Raw genomic sequence first — 19,040 nt, 5'->3', positions numbered from 1 at the left:
AGCAAATTTAATTATGTGAAAAATATAATCTATTACAACGAGCATCTTATGAGCAGAAACGGATGGGCCATCAAAGGATTGGAAATTGTTGAAAAATTAATTAAGGTTTTCAGTTGAGATAAAAAAGTCAATGGCACGAGCGGGATTCGAACCCACGATCTTCGGCTTGATACGCCTGAAAAATGGCAAAAAGGAGGGAAAATTCAAAAAGGTGTTGAGATGGGAAGTTGATGTCCGAGTGGATCGAGGTCACGATAGCTCATGTGGTAGAGCAGCGGCGTATGAAGCCGAAGATCGTGGGTTCGAATCCCGCTCGTGCCATTGACTTTTTTATCTCAACTGAAAACCTTAATTAATTGTAATATATTAATTGGTCAAGCGGACCACGAAACTAGTAAATTGTTGAAAAAGTTAATAGGTAATCGATCGACTCTCAATAGAAATACAAATACATTGCTAAATATAAAAAAAAATTGATTAACTTAATAACGTAAACAGGTTCATCTTATCATTTTGGTTTATAATTAAAAATTTTCATTTCTGTTTCTGCGATGATGAGCCCCAAAAAAACAGGATTTTTCTCATTAAGAAAGCCGAATGAAGTTGGCGAAAGGCCACGGAATTTTGAATAAATCTACTTTTTAGTTTTAATAACTGCAACGAACGTACCCAGTCTAGGTTTGTTTTACCCATTTGTTTACACTTTATAAACATTCTTAACAATACTGTGCTAACGGTTTCACCATATTTATCCGTTTTAAAGAACAATGTGTAAATTACAAAAAAAAATCTATCCAACTAAAATGAAAACGTACTATATTCTCCTCCAAATGGGCCATAAAAGCCAATTTGTTTCTTACAATTAAGCCTCGATATTAGGGAACGTTCAAGAACGTTATGCAGGTAGTTGGTAAAGGTCATAGACCTTAGTTACGGTCCTGCCTCCCACAACTCGCCTTAAAGTTCACACGATCCTGATGCAAGGCCCTTACAAAACAACACCGGGTACAAACACAAACGGGTCAAATTGTGACCTCAAAACAATCAATTGAACTATATCTCGTGCTTGTATACAATTTAGGAAGAACAAAAACTAACGTTTGCCGATAATCTAGAAGTATTTCGACTATACATGTTTGTGCTACTTTGCCCCTTTTCTATTTACATAAACGAGTTTTATTTTTAGACTATAGCGTTAAATTCTTCTTCATTTATTACTCTATTTATGTGACAGTCTTTGGATGACGAGCTCAATTTTATGAGATTTGGTCTTGAGTAAATGGACGATGGTCAACCATCGCAATGAAGGTGGTTGGATCGTTTTTGATCGTCTGTCAGATGTGTTTCGGCTATTCACTATTTCCATAAAAAATGTAATTTCTCTGTAAAATTCCAACGGACAAAACCAGCGAGACTAGACAGACCCGGAAATGACCAAACTACAGGTTCATCACCCCGCAGTCCTCAAGAAGAAATGTCGAAAACTTTATTTTTAGAATCTATCTTTATCTATTTTTAGGCCTTTACAAATATAATTTTTTTCTTCTGTAACATGTAGTTGTTCGTTTCCTATCATTTTGATACGCCTGTCATCGCTGTTTTTGTTGGCAAGATCGTTTCGCTTTTTCGCCATCTTCAGTCTTGGTTTTTGGTGCAAACTGTAAGCTTTGGAGACAAAATACTGTTGCGAAATAGCGAGTCAAGAATCGAGACTAGACAGACCGGAGGGGTGCTAGATGATGAACCGGTTACCTTGGTCGTTTCTGATCATTTTTGTCCTCTCATCCTCGAAGATTTTCCCAATCTGCTTTTCCCAATAATCACCCAAGGATTTTAGTGTAAATTGTAAACTTTGGAGATAAATTTCAAAAGGGAAATTCCAACAGACAAATTCAGAGAGATTGAACAGACCCGGAAGCGGCCGAAATAAAGGTTCATCACACGGCAGGTCTTAAGGAGCAATCCCAAAAACGGTATTATTTCTAATCAAGCCATACTTTTATCAATTTTGTATCTTTACCTCAGAGATCATTTTTTCTTGAGATCAGCAGGGCGATGGATCTTTACCTTAGTCCTTTTCGATCGTTCTGGTCCGTCTAGCCTCGCTATATTGATCTGTCGAACGTATCGTCTTTTCCCCATCTTTATCCGTTATGATCGGTGAAAATGTTAAACTTTGGAGCAAAATACTGTTGCGAATTCGTACAACTATCGAGACTAGTCAGACCACTCACCCCGTCTCCAATTCTGGTCCGCCTTGTCTCGCTAATTTGGTCTCTCAGACAGACGTATAAAATTGGCGAAATAGGATTCAGACTCACCACTGAAAATGGCGTAAATAGAACAGTACCACGCTTAGTTGTGTTACAATACTTTCTCAGTATCTAAACAAAAACAAGAAACGCGTCTGTCTTCCGTGTGAAATCTCCTTAGTTTAATTATGAAATGTATACTATAAATACAAAAATAAATGATATCCTGGATTGTTATATCACCGAGTCTAGAAACTTCCTTTCTACCAAACCGATTTGGCTCTTTTTTTCACATAGGTCCCAGACATTACCAATTATTTCCAAATATCGTTTTGATTTCAGCTTCAAAAATCGAGCAACTTTAAAGTAAAAGAGTTTTTTGTTTTAATTGATCCAATTAGTCGAAATTTTTGTAATTTATCGACAACAGTCCAAAGATTCCAGCGGGTGGATGGCGGCTAGGATAAAATAAATAAAACATCCGATTAATTGTATGTATTAGTTATCGGGGAAGTCTTTTGTTTTATTGACTGTTGAAGGTGAATGAAAGGTCTGAGGAGGTTGCTCCCTGCGACGGACACGGTTGGGTATGGCGAATCGTAATTATCCCAAAATACTTTATTCCCTGGAGTTTTATACCTCAACCTAACTTTTCTGAACGGACTAAAGATTCACAACATTTATTAACGGCCTTCGATTACAATTTTGAATGTTTCAAAGTTTCATTCGAAGTTTAAACTGGAGTTTCACGATAAACCACAGGAGTTTGGTGGATCTGTAATGGAAGGCTAAGTAACAAGTTTAAAGTTGAGAAAATCGTTGTATAATCTACTACATACTTGTTAGACTGTATCAGTTCATCAACAATTTCATTGGGATTTTCTAAGTTTTTTGTCTGTTTCTACAGTATTAATGTAACAGTCCATGATTTGGTGTAATTTGATTAACTTCTTACAACCCAAATCTGTAAGGGAACAATATAATTTTCTTTCCAGATTGTAACAAATAAATGTTGCTTTTGCAAATCTGGCAAATAATAATTCAACAAGTCATGGCCCTGTCATGGCTTGGTTGCTTCCAGTCTACCTAGTATCTCTGGTTTGGTCTGTTGAAATTTTGTTGCAGTATTGCAACTTCAAAATTTAATTTTGATGAACTAGGTCTCAGCAGAATATGGCAAAACTCCAAAACGCAACTTGCGAACAGCAAAATGATCGGAAAAGCTTGTACTGCGGAACAAAAAAAAATTAACACTAACATTAAAAATTATCTAATTTTATTTGTTGTGTAAAGACCAAATATTGATCAAGTAGAATATATCTAGAAATAATACCGATTGAGGGATTTCTTCCTGAGGACTGAGGTGTTATGAACAATTAGTTCGGTCCAGGTTTGGTCATCCTGGTTTATCTACATTCACGAGTTTTGTTTGTTGGGATCTTTCTACAGTATTTTAGCTCCAAAGTTCGACTAAAACCGAGAGCCGACACGCATCTTGCGGACCAAAACAGCGAGACTAGGCAGAGCATGATCGGAAAAGACCAAGCTACAGTTCACCACACCACAGATTTCCAGAAATTTTAAAAATTGACTATTATCCATTGGTAGACTTGTCTAAAGACAAACAATTGTAAAATACTGAACATATCTAAAAAAATCAGTTTTGCGGACTTTACCTTGACGAATGAAAGTTGATGAATGTATAGTTAAATCAATAAGTCTGACTAGTCTCGCTGATTTTATGTTTTGGAATTTCAAAACAGTGTTTCGTTTAAAAAATTCGCAATTTGTTGCAAATACCAAGTACTGGATATGAAAAGACGGAGCAGAACTGCCAGGACAAACAGAATAAGCCTGTATGGTCGTATACAATCAACCTGGTTGCCTACTCTTGCTGGTTGGTATGTTGCGAAAAGCACCATACATCTGTCAGAACAGAAGAGAAAAAACAGAATTCTCTACTTTTCTCGTTCCTTCGTATTACAAAATCTCACAACAGAACGCGAAAAGCAACAAGTCTGATAGGCTAACACTAGGCGGTCCAAAATGACCAGAAACGATCAAAGTACTGTCATATTAAATCTATTATATTTAGTGGTCTTTGACCAAATTACTTCTTTCAATTAATTAATCTTTTTATGTAAGGTTTTGGTTGAAATGAAAAAGCTAGTGCCACGAGCGGGATTCGAACCCACGACCTTCGGCTAAATACGCGGTTGCTCTACCACTTGAGATACCCTGCCATATTGTTCCCTCAAAATAATTACACTCCAGCTGTCTTCAGCACGTTATTTTCTAAAAATGGAAATAGTTTTTGGTATAATTTACGTAATCCCTCATTCTGTTACGTTTAGACCTTTTTCTCTTCATTAGTTCCAGCTGAAATACTTTCTTATACGAGAATAAAACAGCTGGAGCCGATTGAGAAGTGCTTTTATTAGGTTTACAACAAAAGAATAAAACGATAAATCATACATCATCGCTATCATCATGAAACATCTTATACCAAAACTTCTATTAAGTTGTCTTGTTTTAATTTCCAACTGTCCAAAATTAATAATGGAGTTAAAACCAAAACAATATTTCTTCTAATTTTTTTAAAACTATGTTTGGCATATTGGCAATGGTTTAATAGACGACTTTCTTGTCAACAATCGTAGAAAGATGCTTAATGTTCCGTGATATCAAGGTGAAAAGTTCTCGTGAGTTGTTTCTCCGTACATATTTTGGCGTGAGTCATTTCTTAAAATGTTGGACGTGATTTACTCTGTGTCGTTAAGTTTTAAAAATAAGGCGAGTCGCCCGTTGCAAAAGCAATTGCTTGTTGACGAATACAAGTTTGTAAAAAACACAGTCAAAGCATTTTTTAAACAAATAACACAATGTTTTGAGGAAGATTTTTCTGAAGTTACCTTCCTTGAGCACTTATTTTCATCGATAATCAACAATGATATGCGTCCTTACCATATACCCATATCATAATTAATACGGATAAATTACCGATGTTTGATGATTGAAATAAATGAGTGTGGTGTTACTTACTGTTAGTTAAAGATTCTTATATATAATTTTACACTTCTTGCTTTAAAAAAAACAGTATATGGGTCCCCACCTTTGAGGGAAAAACGGATTGATCTTTCGATGGAATGCTTTGCAGTAATAGGCATAATGGCGATTTCCAAGTGTTCCAGAACGGCATGAAAGGAAGTGGCTAATTGCGTCAAGTGGTCCGTGCAATTTAATCTCTGCACAAGCATACGTTTCCACTTTCCACTTCTATATCCATTTTGTCGCCCCTACCTCGATCCGAGGTCCCCACCAATCCATCTGCTTGAGAACATGGGCCAGTCGAAAATATTTCGTGGCACCTTTGCCAAACCGTTGACCTCTGCCTAAGGTGCTTCACCGTACCGGCGTGTTAACTGTCTTGTTGAAAATAACTACACCTTGAAGTATTTTGCCCCTTTGCTATAAACGTCATATTGAAACAGATCTATATTATTTGGATGGATTCTATAGTACCCCATCTGCCAGTACGTCGAAAAATTAGTCCAGTACTATTATTGCGATCGATCGAAGAATTCGTACTCCTTTTCTAATCCTGGTTTTCTTAAAACAATTCTGTGCAGTATGTCTGTGTAATTTAGGCGAGATCATACCAATGCCAAGCCATGGTGTATGGCAAGGACTGTGCCCTACACCCCAGTCGACTATGGTATTAAGATCATTGATATAGTTCTTTCGATATATACTTCTTTTGATAAATTATAAACAGCCTTACGAAGCTTATAAAATTAGAAATAGGTACAAAATGTTATATTTCTTCTTGTGGTCAATGGGATTGTGAATTCTTAGCTTGCTTATTTGCCCTTGGTATTTTGTCTGCCACATGCATTTCGCCTTTTTTTGGATTTTTGGAATCAATTGTAAGCTTTGGTGGTAAAATACCGTAGCGAAATTTCAACATAAAAAACAGCGAGCCTCGACGGACCAGGACGATCGGAAAGTCAAACTAAAGGGGTGGAAGAAAAGGAAGAGGAATTTTTCCTTTATTCTGATTTTTTATTTAACCTTACCGCACCTTTACGCAATACCCTGCTACGATTTTGCTAAAGCGTCCGACCTGTAAGAAAAGTGAAGGAAAAATCATGTTGTGGAGGGTTAATATAAATCTAAACAGGGAATTAAAATAATTTAATTGGTATCTTTGAAAATCCTACAAATCAAAATGGAAAACTGGGGATTGTAGAGATGAGTTGTTGGACAGACCTCTAAGACCTCACATCGTACAGCAATGGTCAATCAAGCCGGAAGGGGTTCCACTCTGCTGCGGAGAGATTAACTAGAATTGTCTCCAACTGTACGTATCAGCCTACTCCAAAAGACAAAAAATAGCAATATAATGCAATTGTATTTTTTATCGCTCAGCGGGGGCTAGAACCAAGGTTATGGTTAAGGTTAAAAGAATATGGCGTCTTTCTACCTTACGCACTGCGACTAGTATTGATCTATTGTGCACTCTCCATTATTATTTAGAGATTTTTGCTATGCTTAAAGCTTTTTATCAGATCCCAAACCTTTGTCAAGGACTCCGGTGTATCCTTCAGTCCTGGCCTTTTCCTCTCTTAGGATTTCTCAGCCTGCGTAGGCCTTCGCACCAACAAAAGACGTTCACTGTTTCTTCTTCTTCCTGGCAGTATTTGAACTGGCTTCTTTACGCTGCGATTCTTTATATATGCCTCCAAAGTCTGCAGTGTACGGTCAGCCGTCCAACTATCAATCTATTCCTAACTGTCTTAGGTTTAGTTAGTCTCTGAGATGGTCCTTTAATAATAGATCACATTCTTTCCTGGAATGCAATCGCAGTGAACCGATGCATTATTCTTAACCAGTTGTCTGATGGAGTTAGTTTTTGCAATTTGGTACAGGCGGCCTCATCGTCCTTTCCTTGGTCAATATGTGGTACTCAGTCTAAGATAATTTTTTTTTGTCTCCAATGTATCTCATACGATTTGGGTTTTACTACCAATGAGACTTACCAAGAGTACCAAGTGTCCCTTGGCTGTCCGAGTAGAAGGCTATTCTTTTATAATATATCTTCTCTTTTTATAATAGGTAATAAAACAGAGTACAATAGCCAAAAACTGAAAGATAGTGGTATATTCCCAGTGCATATGTTTTTGGCTTATTTCCGTAGATACCAACTCCTGATCTATACTCTCTTAGGGTCATCTAATAAATACCAGATATTCGGCCTTTTTCCCAGTCTGCCCTATAAGGGCGGAACGAAAAAATCCTTTTAATAAAACGGAAATGGGCTCTTCAAAATCAATAAATGACCTAGATGATGGAGTTTATTTACCACAAATTTCATTACAGCCTGCTGTGAAAACTTAAGACTTCCTTCTACTTATTACCTCATTCTTAAATGCTACTTATACGCCCCTCATTTTCATGTAGTCCAAGGTTCTCTACACCTACCATTTATCCTATACGTTGGCGTTCTTCAATTCTGGCAATAGCCCTATACACTCTATAAACCGCTTCACCTTAACTCTTTCCTAACACCGATCCTTTCATAGCAACCCTCTCGCTCCCACACCCCACATCCTGGAAACATGACTTCACGCTAAAAAGCAAGGTTAATGAAAACAAATCCCACCATACAGTCTTCACTTTAAACAGATTTTCCTCTAATTGGACAATATTCGTAGTCCCACGACAAACCGTGTAAGCTAAGTAGAATTGTATCGAGGCAGAGACGGAGAGGGCTAAAAGGGAGTAGGTACAAGATGAGTCTTCTGTACAAAATTTTAAAAAAACTTAAAAAAAGCACTGTTGGACTACGACCTTATAGTGCATCAAAGATCTCCTACTTCCATTACAACCAATACTAGCGATCCAAGGTCCTTAGTATAATAGGGCAAATGTAAACAATCACGCTTTCCACGCTAAGCTAAACATCTTCTATGTCCTAGAACATAACAAATTAACTCCTCGCCCTATAAATCTATATCATCTGAACGTTCTTATGAAACAATTTTCCAGGACTTCAGAATACTTACCCCGAAAATAGTAACCGTACTCCACTGGGAGTATTAGTATCTTTTCATGTACCACATTTGCTTGTTGTATATTTTGTATACATTACATATTAAATAATTATGAAAACAAAAGACAGTTATGTTTGAAGAAGTAAATGAATGTGTTTGTTACATGAGTCGGTTTTTGATTAATTCGATTGTTATCATCTGATAATCGTTTATTTATTTTAGCCAAAATATGACAATTAGTGCGAGAAGGGGAAACAGCATGGTGCATGTCGGTGTTGGTAGAACGGAATTGAATTGCACATCGAAACCGTAGTTGATGTAAAAATCTAGAATGGGAAGTTTACCGGAGTAGACGAGAGGGCCGGGGTGGCTTCCGCAGCCGACGAACCAGCTCGACAGACCGACGAGGAAGTCGTCGCAGATGATGGGGGCGCCCGGTTCACCGAAACACGTGTTGTTCAGCGTATACATGGGTTCGGCGCAGGACGCTTCCAAGATGCTGAGGTTGAAGAAAGTGAACAACGGCTTTATGCCTCGTATTTTAATCTCGCACTCGTCGCGATTCAGCAGCTTGACCTCAACCACCTTCAGTTGGAATATATACTCGGTGTTGTCGTCCTTTTCCATATGCCAGTTGTACCTGTCCCATCCCCATCCGATCACCTTGCACGACTGGGGAGCGGCCAACGTCGTCGCCACTGTCGTCGCATGCGTTATGTAGTCCTCGGTCGAATTCGACTGGGTGTACGCCTCGGTTGTCGTCGTTTCTGCGATCTCGATGTTCACCGGGCTCGCCACATCATCGGACAGGCCGCTTGACAACGCCACTATGCCGACGTCGTTGCTCCAGTACGAGTCCTGGACGAAAGACAACTTGGGATGGGCGTGCCAACTGAGGACGTAACGATAAACTCCTGTCTCGATCTCTTTCGTAAACCGGCTGACCCCGTACACGATAGAGTTTCTGTGATCGCGGAGAGAGATTCCGACTTTCTCGTCGAAATTGACGATGCACTGGCCAGCCGTCATGACGTGTTTCAGGGTCACCAAAACACCGGCGCATCGGTGAATCTTGGTCAGCTTGTCTTGGATACTCACGATGTACAAGAACTCCCTGTAACGAGCGTAACGAGCACCTTGTAATTTACGTTCCGAATTGACGGATACCGAGAGGAGTACCAACAATGTTCTGAACAACAACGCTCTCATCATCAACTATTAAACTATTTGAACAAAAAAAAGTTATTTCTTTAAGAAGTACATGTGACGCTTAATTTAATTGATAAGCTTTTTTGTTTGGTCGGTCATTCGCAAAGCTGGTTACAGATTTATATTCATTTATCTTAAATCACCTGTTCCTTGAAGCTGCAATATGTTTCAATGTGGATTTATAATTTAACAATTATTCAAAACGCTTTCTCACCGGTGGTCACCCAAAACTTGATTCTTGACACGGATCTACTCATAGGTCAACATCATCCTCAAGTCAACCACACATATGCAGTATGCTTTTTAATGCCAATCATGTCAAAATCAATTAAGTTAATGTTCCCAGTCAGGTAATTCACAAAATTAGAAACGAAAAATTGTTGAAGACGAATTGATGGCCAACGGTCAGATGGACGGTGCCTCCTTCCCTGATGGTTGAGCTAGAGAGACAGTTCACTATAATTATTATGCAAAGTTTGGTTGAATTAAAAAATTTGTCACGAGTGCGATTCGAACCCGCGATCTTCGAATCTGTACGCTGGCGCTTCTACCATTTGAGCTATGGTGCTCTACTACCTACTTTTACGCACCTTAATTGAGAGAGAGAGAGAGAGAGTGTGAGAGGAAAGTGACAGCGAGTGAGAGAGAGAGTTACCAAGTCAGCTTAGGCTACATAAATTTTCGTGAATCTCTTTTGTTAAGTCCTTCAATACTAAAAACTTAAATGCTCGATCCGATTAAACTTTTCTTGTGTTACCTATAATGGCCTACAAATGACCGAAAAAGGGAAGAAGCAATGAAGGAAATATTTGTAAAAAAATTAAATGATTTTCTAAGAGAAAAATTGACAATATACATGTATATGTATGTCTTTTTCTTTTATAAGGAACAATTTGTACTACAAGTTGTTTCATTATTTTAAATGTGTAGAGATTAGTGACCGTTAATCGATAGTTATTCAGATATCGTGAGATGCGTGAGAACCGCATCTCACGATATCTGAATAATTATTTTAAATTTTTGGACTATAAAGGGTTTTTTAAGGCTGATTGGAGAAAAGAACAGTTCAGGATTTAGCAGTGGGTTCGTCAATGATCGATGATGAGAAACGTACAATCTGTGGATTAGCACAAAAAGGCGAGTTAGTGATAGTAAAAAATATCAACAGTATCAAGTCAGGTCAGATGTCTTAGGAGGTCAAGTCTATCAAAGCCATGCGTTATCGAACTTTTATGAGACGTCGTGAATTGTCGAAACGGTGGAATTTTCCTAGGCAACTTTTCACCCAAGTCTTTAAGTAAAACTAGGCCTTACACTATTAATTTGATATATAAGAAAAGTCGAGCATGGCGAATTCCTAATGCAGTGCCCGCAGTGTTGCCGTGTCGAATTGTTAACATCGCCGTTTTTATCGTACAATGCGCTTGGTAATGCTCTATTTAAAACCGGCCCAGATTTTTTTACTTTTAGTTTTGTTTTTATTTTTAAAACTCCGGAAATCTAGTTAGTGACATTTTAATCACTTGATTAAGAGGTGTCAGGAGGATCAACTTGATAAATTGCCATTCGGATTTTTTTTTTAAATAATTTACACAAGGTATTATAAGTTTCTAGATTTTTTAAAAATTATAATACTAAGTGGAGTGAATCGTTGATGTAATCTTAGCTGTGAATATAAACGAAACGTTTTCTATTTTCACACGCTGGCCGGACTTGGCAGAAAGAACGCGCGACCTCAACACGAGGGAATTTCCGTCGAGCTTTGAAAAAAAATAATGCAAACATATTTATAACCGAGTCGTACGGAAAACGTTGCTGCAGCTCGGATCGTTAATCCTCCCCCGGCCTTGTAAATAAATGGTTTTTCTTATAGAAACGTTCGAATCCGTTTTTCAAAATTACAGCCCGTGAAAAATGAACGAAGAGGCCACGGAACCCTGTTCTGGTGCGGTGGGAACTGCGAAAATCAGCAGGGAAGGAAACGTGGAGGCAGATTAAATAATCAGAGAGGAGAAATTGTTCGGTTGGTTTTACAGTCGTCGCTATTCTTTAATGAACACATTTGGTACGAGATCCCGTTGGTCCACGGTCGACAAGGGCTAAGAACGTGGGATCACCGATTTTAATGAAACTTGGTGATGCTAGTTTTTTCTAAAGGATGGTTCTACTAACAAAATTTAATTTGACAAACTTTTCAAAATGTGAATCGACATACTCACTCCACCACAATTAGTTTTATTGGTGATACTAGGACGAAAAATATTAGACACGATTCGAGTGTACTTCCGTTAAGAGCCGAAAAAAATATTTACTGTTCTGTTTTATTAGTTTTCTTCTTTTTCCATGATGTTCTGCATGCATTTTATGCATGCGTATATCTGTTGTTTGTTTATGCACGGTAAGAATAATATAAATACCACAAAAAATATACGTTAGAATGTATATATCATTGCAGTATTTTTTTCCATTTTGTTATGTTTTGTCACTTTTATTATTTATTCTTAGTTAACTCCAGGACAGGCGGATTGTTATCCACGTCGTATTGTTATGCACCAGTATTTTGTATAAAATGAAAGATAAAATATATTAAATGAAAAACTAAATCTTGACAAAAATATTGCATAACGTAGTGGGTGACAGCGATGTAAGTTAAAATATTTTTTAGCAAGAAACAATGTTGATATTCGTTTTCTGCACACAAAACTCCCGTGAATACAAATTTTTGCGAAAAATCAATACATTTTTTCACAAATTTTTCCCATTCCTGGTAATTTTTTTGAAAATCAAATATAAATTATGACAATTTTGAAACAGTTAGATGGCGACTTAACAGGGGCTTAGTATTCATTATTATTCATCTTATAAACTACATGTAATGGCACAAATCTAGCCTCCATAAATAAATTAGAAGCAGAGCTGTACATTAAAACTTTTTTTTTCATCCTTATTTTTCTCAATTATAATACCAAAAAATCTAAACATAATTGACATAGATTAAAAGTAAAAGTCTTCAGCATGCAACGGTTGTAATAACCTTTTTACGTAAAGTATTGGTTGAGATAAAAAATCAAGTGTCACGAGCGGTATTCGAACCCACGACCTTCGGCTCAATACACCGCTACTCTAACCATTTGAGCTATCGTGACTTCCAAGTTGTTCGTAGATGTTTCGTCCAATTTTCTGCTTTGATTGTTCGCTAAGTTTAGTTTCTCTCTTTTATGTGATTTGTTTAATTTTTCTTTCTTTTTGTACTTTTTTATTAAGTTAAAGTTGGGATATAAATTTTTTAAAAAGTAAGCTTAGGGCAAAACTTTGAATTACAAGATTAACCAAATTCCCGTTTTTCACGCCGACACCATTTTTCCCCAATTTAGCATAAAATTCCTGCATTTTAGTTCGATGTAAGTAAAGGAAAAGGTATACCGCTAGGAAGCTTATTAAACGAAAGAGTTGTTATGTAATTTGGCAACCTCTACCCTGAATTGTTACAATGGATTACAAATTTCGTTTTTTTACAAATTTTAAATTTAGCAGTTTTTGAAAGATTTACTGTTTGTTCTTTTACCAAAAATTAGATTGAAAGTTCTAGAAGGACGCATTGTTCAAAGGAATTTAACGCTCTTTTCAATGCTTTTTGCATTTCCTCAAAAATGAATAGATCAAGAGCTACAAGTAGATTTGTGACGAAAACGGTGGATAGCTGAAAAAAACCACATAAAATGTAGAATATCTGCGAAGGGGTTGAGAATCGGACCATGGTTCATACCCACATTTTGGGGCGTTTTAGGTGTAGAAGCACCTGACGAACTTTGTCGTACGAGTTGCGAATCACCCTGTATAATAACCTTGAAATGCACGAACAAAAAAGCTGAAAACTACATTTCTTAAAAAGTACCTAAATTACTCTTTTCTTTTGTCGGTGCCTAGGGTCTTTTGGTAAGAACCCAGGGACCGGTGGCTAATATATTTCGTCCTGATATTACCAAAAAAAAGTATCAATAAAATCAGTGATATGCCCGTAGTCTCCCTTTGTCATTAAAAAACTATAGAAAGGAAATGTTTTAAAAGGGCACTTAGACCACATTCACCTTTTAACAATATTCACACATGTACTGACTTATCTCGACATCTTGAGAAAGGATCTTAAAAATGGCATACAAAAGTCACTGACCCTGAGATCAGGGATTTTTACTTAACCCCTCTTCCTCCTTTATCAAAGCTTGAATAGATTCGAACTTTTTTTTAAAATAAATTAAACGACAAAACCCTTTTTGTTATATAGCCTGCTGTTATTTCTTAGTGGAAGAGACGCCGGCCTGGACTCCCCAGGATGAAAGGATGACATAACTAACGGTTCTCGATGCCGTTTGGCCGATGCTTCGGCTTGCATTCGGCTGGGAATCTTCTGGTTGATGCTGGTGAAAGTGGTGGCCGCCAGTCCGTGGTCTGTGCCGTTCACCGTTGAAGAAGGAAGAGAAGAGAAAGTCGGCCCTCACGGATCGTCTGAGACGTTACTCCTCGTTCTACAACAGTGGATCTCCCGGGGCACAACTATTTCCGACTGAAAACATGTTTCCGACTGACGTTTTTTAACGGTGTTGCATCCAACGAAGTACAGTTTTATCACAACGTAGCTATTTTCCGATTAAGAACGCTCGTGAACATGAAAACCTAGATCACCCTACAGTTTCCTTTGTTCCTCCACAAATACTAATCTTCTTAATAAAAGAGAATTTTCATAAAAATTAAATTTCTGATTTATTAACAGACTAAAACATTCCTACTGAATCATAAAATTCAACGTATGAAGCACTCTTGCGCGACTGAGAAGCTTGCAAGAAACAGTTATTAAATATTCATTGTGATTTTAGTTGAATTCACCTTTGACGAAATTATAGGTATAGGAAATTAACAATATTAACGAACAATTAACTACAAACTTCTCAAAAACAAGTCTGATGGAGGTTAAAATATAAAAAGAACTGTCTATTTTTAACACAGCTATGATATTTCTAGCTTGGTCGTTTCCGATCTTTTTGATCCATCTATCTTCAATGTTTCCATCTGCCAGAGTGTTTCGGCCTTATTGCCACCATCAGTCCAATTTGACCGGCTAAAATAGTGAGGCAGACCAGAAAGTCGGAAACGATCACATTACACAAAATTATTCGGAGATCGTGAGATGCGGTCTGGTGTGACGTAGGTTTTAAAAAAATGTTTTCTTTATCGTGCCAACGTTTCAATCTTTATTGAGATCATCTTCAGGGCTCAAAGTGATGACGAAGATGATCTCAATAAAGATCGAAACGTTGGCACGATAAAGAAAACGTTTTTCTAAAACCTACGTCACACCAGATCGCATCTCACGATCTCCGAATAATCATCGACTAGCGTTCACTAATCACCACACATTAAACAAGATATGAATGCTAAACCTGAAAATCATTAATTATCACAGAAAAATCCAGAAAGAAAGTGAGACATTAGAAATATTTTTTATGATTTCGACCAAGTTTCTAAGTTTATTACCCTGAAGATCTCTTAAACAATCTCTCAACTATTATATTTTTATTGATATTTTTTAAATAAACAATATTCAATCTGCGGGGAAATTAAATTAATTGTTTCTTGGGTTACTATTTAAAATCTGAAAAATGAAGTTTGAAACCACTAAAGTCGATTTCTGGAGAAAGCCCACGTATTATTTTTTAATTACAGTTCTTTGAGTTTCACAAAACCTACCTCTAAATCTCCACCTAATCTCATTGTTTGTTATATTACGATAATACTGATATACGTGAACGACTTCTGGAGATTTCCATCTGCTAAGTTTTCTAACTTCATGTTCAGGAAGCTTATTCTATGACGAGACGTTTTTTTAGTGGTTAATTGTATTTATAAGTTTAAAAGAAGGATTGCTTGATTATCAGTTCAAAAGTGCTTTGTTGAAAATAATTTGATTACATTATATTTTATAATATTTTGACCGTATTTGCAATCCTTCCTCAATATCGTACTTCCTTTATGTTTCTTTTGTAAACTTATATTTTAAACAGCTATTTAGCTAACTTAATAGGAATACCGACATTTACGCATTGAAGCTGATGACGGGTTTCCGAATAGGAATTATTTGGTCTAGTTAAACTTTAAATCTCTACTTTGACCTTTTCGATTCTAGCTTTTTCAATCTCTTTCTTCCTTTCTTTAGTGAATACTTCTATAATTAGCAATTAACACGTGGCAAGCAATCCAATGCCTTAAAAGAGGTCTTGAAATGCATGAATACAATACAATTGCCAACTTAGAGAAGTTTTGTTTATTCTTGTTGAAATTTAACTTTAAACTTCTTTAACCGCCTTTTCGATCTTCCCTCCTTCAATCTCTTTCTTCCTTTCTTTGGAGAACAGTTCCGTAATTAGGAGCAAACCGAAGTAACCCAAAGCCTAACCTTATAATTGGACATGAAATATCAAAACTTCCCGACTTTAGCACATTTAATACAATTAACAAGATTTGCTTGAATACAATACTGTTACTAACTTTTTCCAGAAGGTTATGAGTAGGCTTTAGAGTTCATTCCAATATATGTTCCAGTGTTTCCACAGCCCTACATGCACATAACTCATCCAGGGACAGGTTTATCTTTTTTAAGTATTTTTTACATATGCCATGATTTGATCGAAGTCTGGAAATGATTTTACTGGTCCTTTAATTTGCGTATTGTACTGAAAACCAGGGAACCAACGACACCTTAGAAAATAAATTCTTGTCAAATTGTCCTTTGTTGCTGTTATTATAATCTTGTTGCCAAGCATCCAAACATTGTTTCTTCGATAACCAATATCAATTTTTGAAATGTATTGTGTCAATGGGAAATTTTTGCATAGCTGCTTTCTTTGCCAAAACATCTACTATTTCGTTACCGTGAATTCCGTAATGTGCAAGAACCCAGAATAATTCAATAGTAATCTTATTTTCTTCGTGGGCTTCTTCATAGGGTTTGTTCGTTCTTTTTGAACTTTCTACATTGATTCATTCTTTTTAAAAGATAGTTCCTCCTCACAGTTAGTAAATTGTACAGTCAAAGAGATAAAAAACGTTTTTATAAATATCTTGTACACATTAAGCTTGCCTCATTATTGTCTCCAGTAGAATGGGATAAATTCGATTATAATACGCGATCAAAAGTTAAATTTATCATTGATAAAAACAAAGTATATTGGATTTAAAAAAATTAAAACCATGAAGTTCGGTACACTTAAAAATAAAAATACTTATAAAGACCAAAAATCTCCAATTAAACTTTACCCAAGGGTTATAAACTTAACAAACATGGAACTAAAGAAAGAAGAAAACAATTGATTAAATAAAGGCTTAAAATTTGACCCAAAAACAGAATTAGATACAAAACACTACTATCCCTTGGTTCATCGGTAGATTGTTGTAACGTAAATACAAATATAAAATATAAATGTGCTATAGTAATTAAACAAAAACTAACTGCGAGTAGGAAGTATCATTTTAAAAAGATCGAACAACACATTCACTCCACCATTTATCATTTCTATTGATCATCATTGTTAAACTTTCTTTTTTTTCGAGGGTTCGCAACAGCAGAGGTCATATAAACTCTAAGGGTGCTGTTGTTTTTGAAAAAAAGCCCATTTGTAAGTATGTCGGGTTCGAATGCAGGGCAGCTGGATTCGAACCCGGGGCCTTTACCTTACAGTGATGAGCGCCGTGTATCTTTCTTATTTGTTTCTTCCTTTTTGATTATTTATTAAACATTTCCATTATTAGCAGCTAACACGTGGTTAAGTAAACGAAACCCAAACTTTTAAAAAAAAACACCTGAATTCACTGGCACAACGGTTAGCAGACGCCAAACCGTGCTAGTGTCGGCTATACTATTAAGTAGTAGCCTGTTAATTAAAAAGAAAACGTCTGGGAAAAACTGTCATGTAATTAATGTAAGTCAGAGACACGAAGCATCAAACGGCTCTGGCGGATAAGAAAATCTGGCACGTCATGTTTATTGACTCCGACTCAGTTCTATCTCTGTACATTGCCTGACTTTAGACTCTCAAAACCCGAATTACCTTTTACTTCCGCCTCTAGAACCGTGGTTGGGCCCGTTATTCGAAAAAAAAATCCGACCACTATAAACAGAGACTGTCAACTTTGTCAACCAAAAAGTATCTTAGCACAACGAAGGTTTAAGCCAGTTCAAATAATTTATAAACAAGTACTAACTGTTATATTCGTCCTACTGTTCTGGCGCGTATATTTTTTATATGTGTTGTATATAACACGACGGCTTTGTGACAAGTCCAAGTTCAAAGGGGTCGTTTCTCGAACCTGTATTAAATTTAGGCTTTTGAAAGAAAGCCGGTCCATCTGGCTAATTGTTGAGGTTAACGCTCTGATGTTGGCAACACGCTTGGCACTTTTGATGAGTGGAACCAAACGGTTTCAATTAAAACCGGTAAACTCGGAAAACGTTGGCTGAGCCCTGACGGCAACGGAAAGTTTCCATTTTCATTAAGTCGAAAAATATTTTTTTCAGCCCAACGCCCGTCCAACGTTTCAACACTCTCTGCAATTTAAACATTGTCAAGTCGAGAATTCATTCCAATTTCAAATAGAAGTATTTTTTCTGAAAAACCCCAATCGCCTATTTTTGGAAAGAATTTTATAACTTTTTAAACAGTTAACATGGCGTACGTCAGGTTCTCTTATCGATTATTGATTAGTATAAACGAATCCATTTAATTTATTGATCAGGAAATCAATAAGGCTCAATTCAGTAGTGCCTCTTACAATGGAATAATGGATAGTAATATTTAAATACAAATCGGTTCGGCTTTTAGACAATGCTGTCGCATGAATTCCCCCCGCAGTCAATTTTTAAAGTTGAGCTAGAATAGAATGAAAAATAATATTTCACATTAAATGTCTGAAACGTTGTAGATTGCATTTAGAGAGAAAACTTGTCTATTTTTTCATACTCGGTTTGATAGTGATTACGTATCTTCACTCAAATAGTGTTAATTGAGTTAAGAGTGTTAAAATAGAGAAATCTTTTGATTTATGAACTAATAACCCACTCCCCACCGAATTAGGTTTAGATAATTTGATATCTATAAAGAGAGTGAGGAAAGTGTGGATGTATTTATTAGCGTGAGTGGTTTAGAATGAGTGGACGAGTCTGCCGAGGAATATCGAGTACTCCGCAAACTTGTCAAAAACTTAGGTTAATTAGGTTAAGGAACAAGTGTATTGTGATAGAATGGCGAAACTCTGGACAATAAAAATGCACGGTATCTTGCCAATTTTAATTGTAAATACGGCATGAAAGGTTACTCAGAATGAACGTATTTATTGGCGTGAATGACGAGTGGTTGGCGAAGTGACTCTCACCTAGCCGATTCCCAGTTGGGGGGTGAATACCCTGGGTCATTTATACTCTGAGACCTGCCAAATTAAGTTAGATCAAAATCTTATAGTAGCATGATGTGTAACATGT

At 36.6% G+C, this 19,040-nt stretch overlaps 1 protein-coding gene and 1 non-coding gene across 4 annotated transcripts; one reads left to right on the top strand and one right to left on the bottom strand.

Annotated features, from left to right (window-relative positions):
- Nucleotides 1–248: 248 nt before the first annotated feature.
- Nucleotides 249–321, top strand: Trnah-aug. The gene has a single exon. It is a non-coding gene; the product is annotated as a tRNA-His (tRNA).
- Nucleotides 322–4,695: 4,374 nt separating this feature from the next.
- Nucleotides 4,696–9,637, bottom strand: LOC106673124 (trypsin-10-like). 3 transcript variants are annotated; one of them, XM_014405120.2, is made up of 3 exons: nucleotides 8,318–9,637; nucleotides 8,103–8,226; nucleotides 4,697–8,023 (listed from the first exon to the last, which is right to left on the bottom strand). In XM_014405120.2, exon 1 carries the CDS (start codon nucleotides 9,515–9,517, stop codon nucleotides 8,519–8,521), a length of 999 nt encoding a protein of 332 aa, XP_014260606.1. In that variant the 5' UTR covers nucleotides 9,518–9,637; the 3' UTR covers nucleotides 4,697–8,023; nucleotides 8,103–8,226; nucleotides 8,318–8,518. The 3 variants fall into 3 exon arrangements, with proteins under 3 accessions (XP_014260605.1, XP_014260606.1, XP_014260608.1); XM_014405122.2 differs by having other exon boundaries at nucleotides 4,702–6,375; XM_014405119.2 differs by having other exon boundaries at nucleotides 4,696–8,226.
- Nucleotides 9,638–19,040: the final 9,403 nt, after the last annotated feature.

The sequence above is a fragment of the Cimex lectularius genome, unplaced genomic scaffold (genome assembly GCF_000648675.2).
Source record: "Cimex lectularius strain Harlan isolate CLEC.00 unplaced genomic scaffold, Clec_2.1 scaffold205, whole genome shotgun sequence".
NCBI lineage: Eukaryota > Metazoa > Arthropoda > Insecta > Hemiptera > Cimicidae > Cimex > Cimex lectularius.
The sequence above is the reverse complement of the archived record's forward strand: the minus strand, read 5'-3'. Positions and strand labels throughout refer to the sequence as shown.

What these genes read in the sequence shown, in the direction of transcription:
- LOC106673124 (XM_014405119.2), bottom strand. Translation starts at nt 9,517, where the DNA reads ATGATGAGAGCGTTGTTGTTCAGAACATTGTTGGTACTCCTCTCGGTA.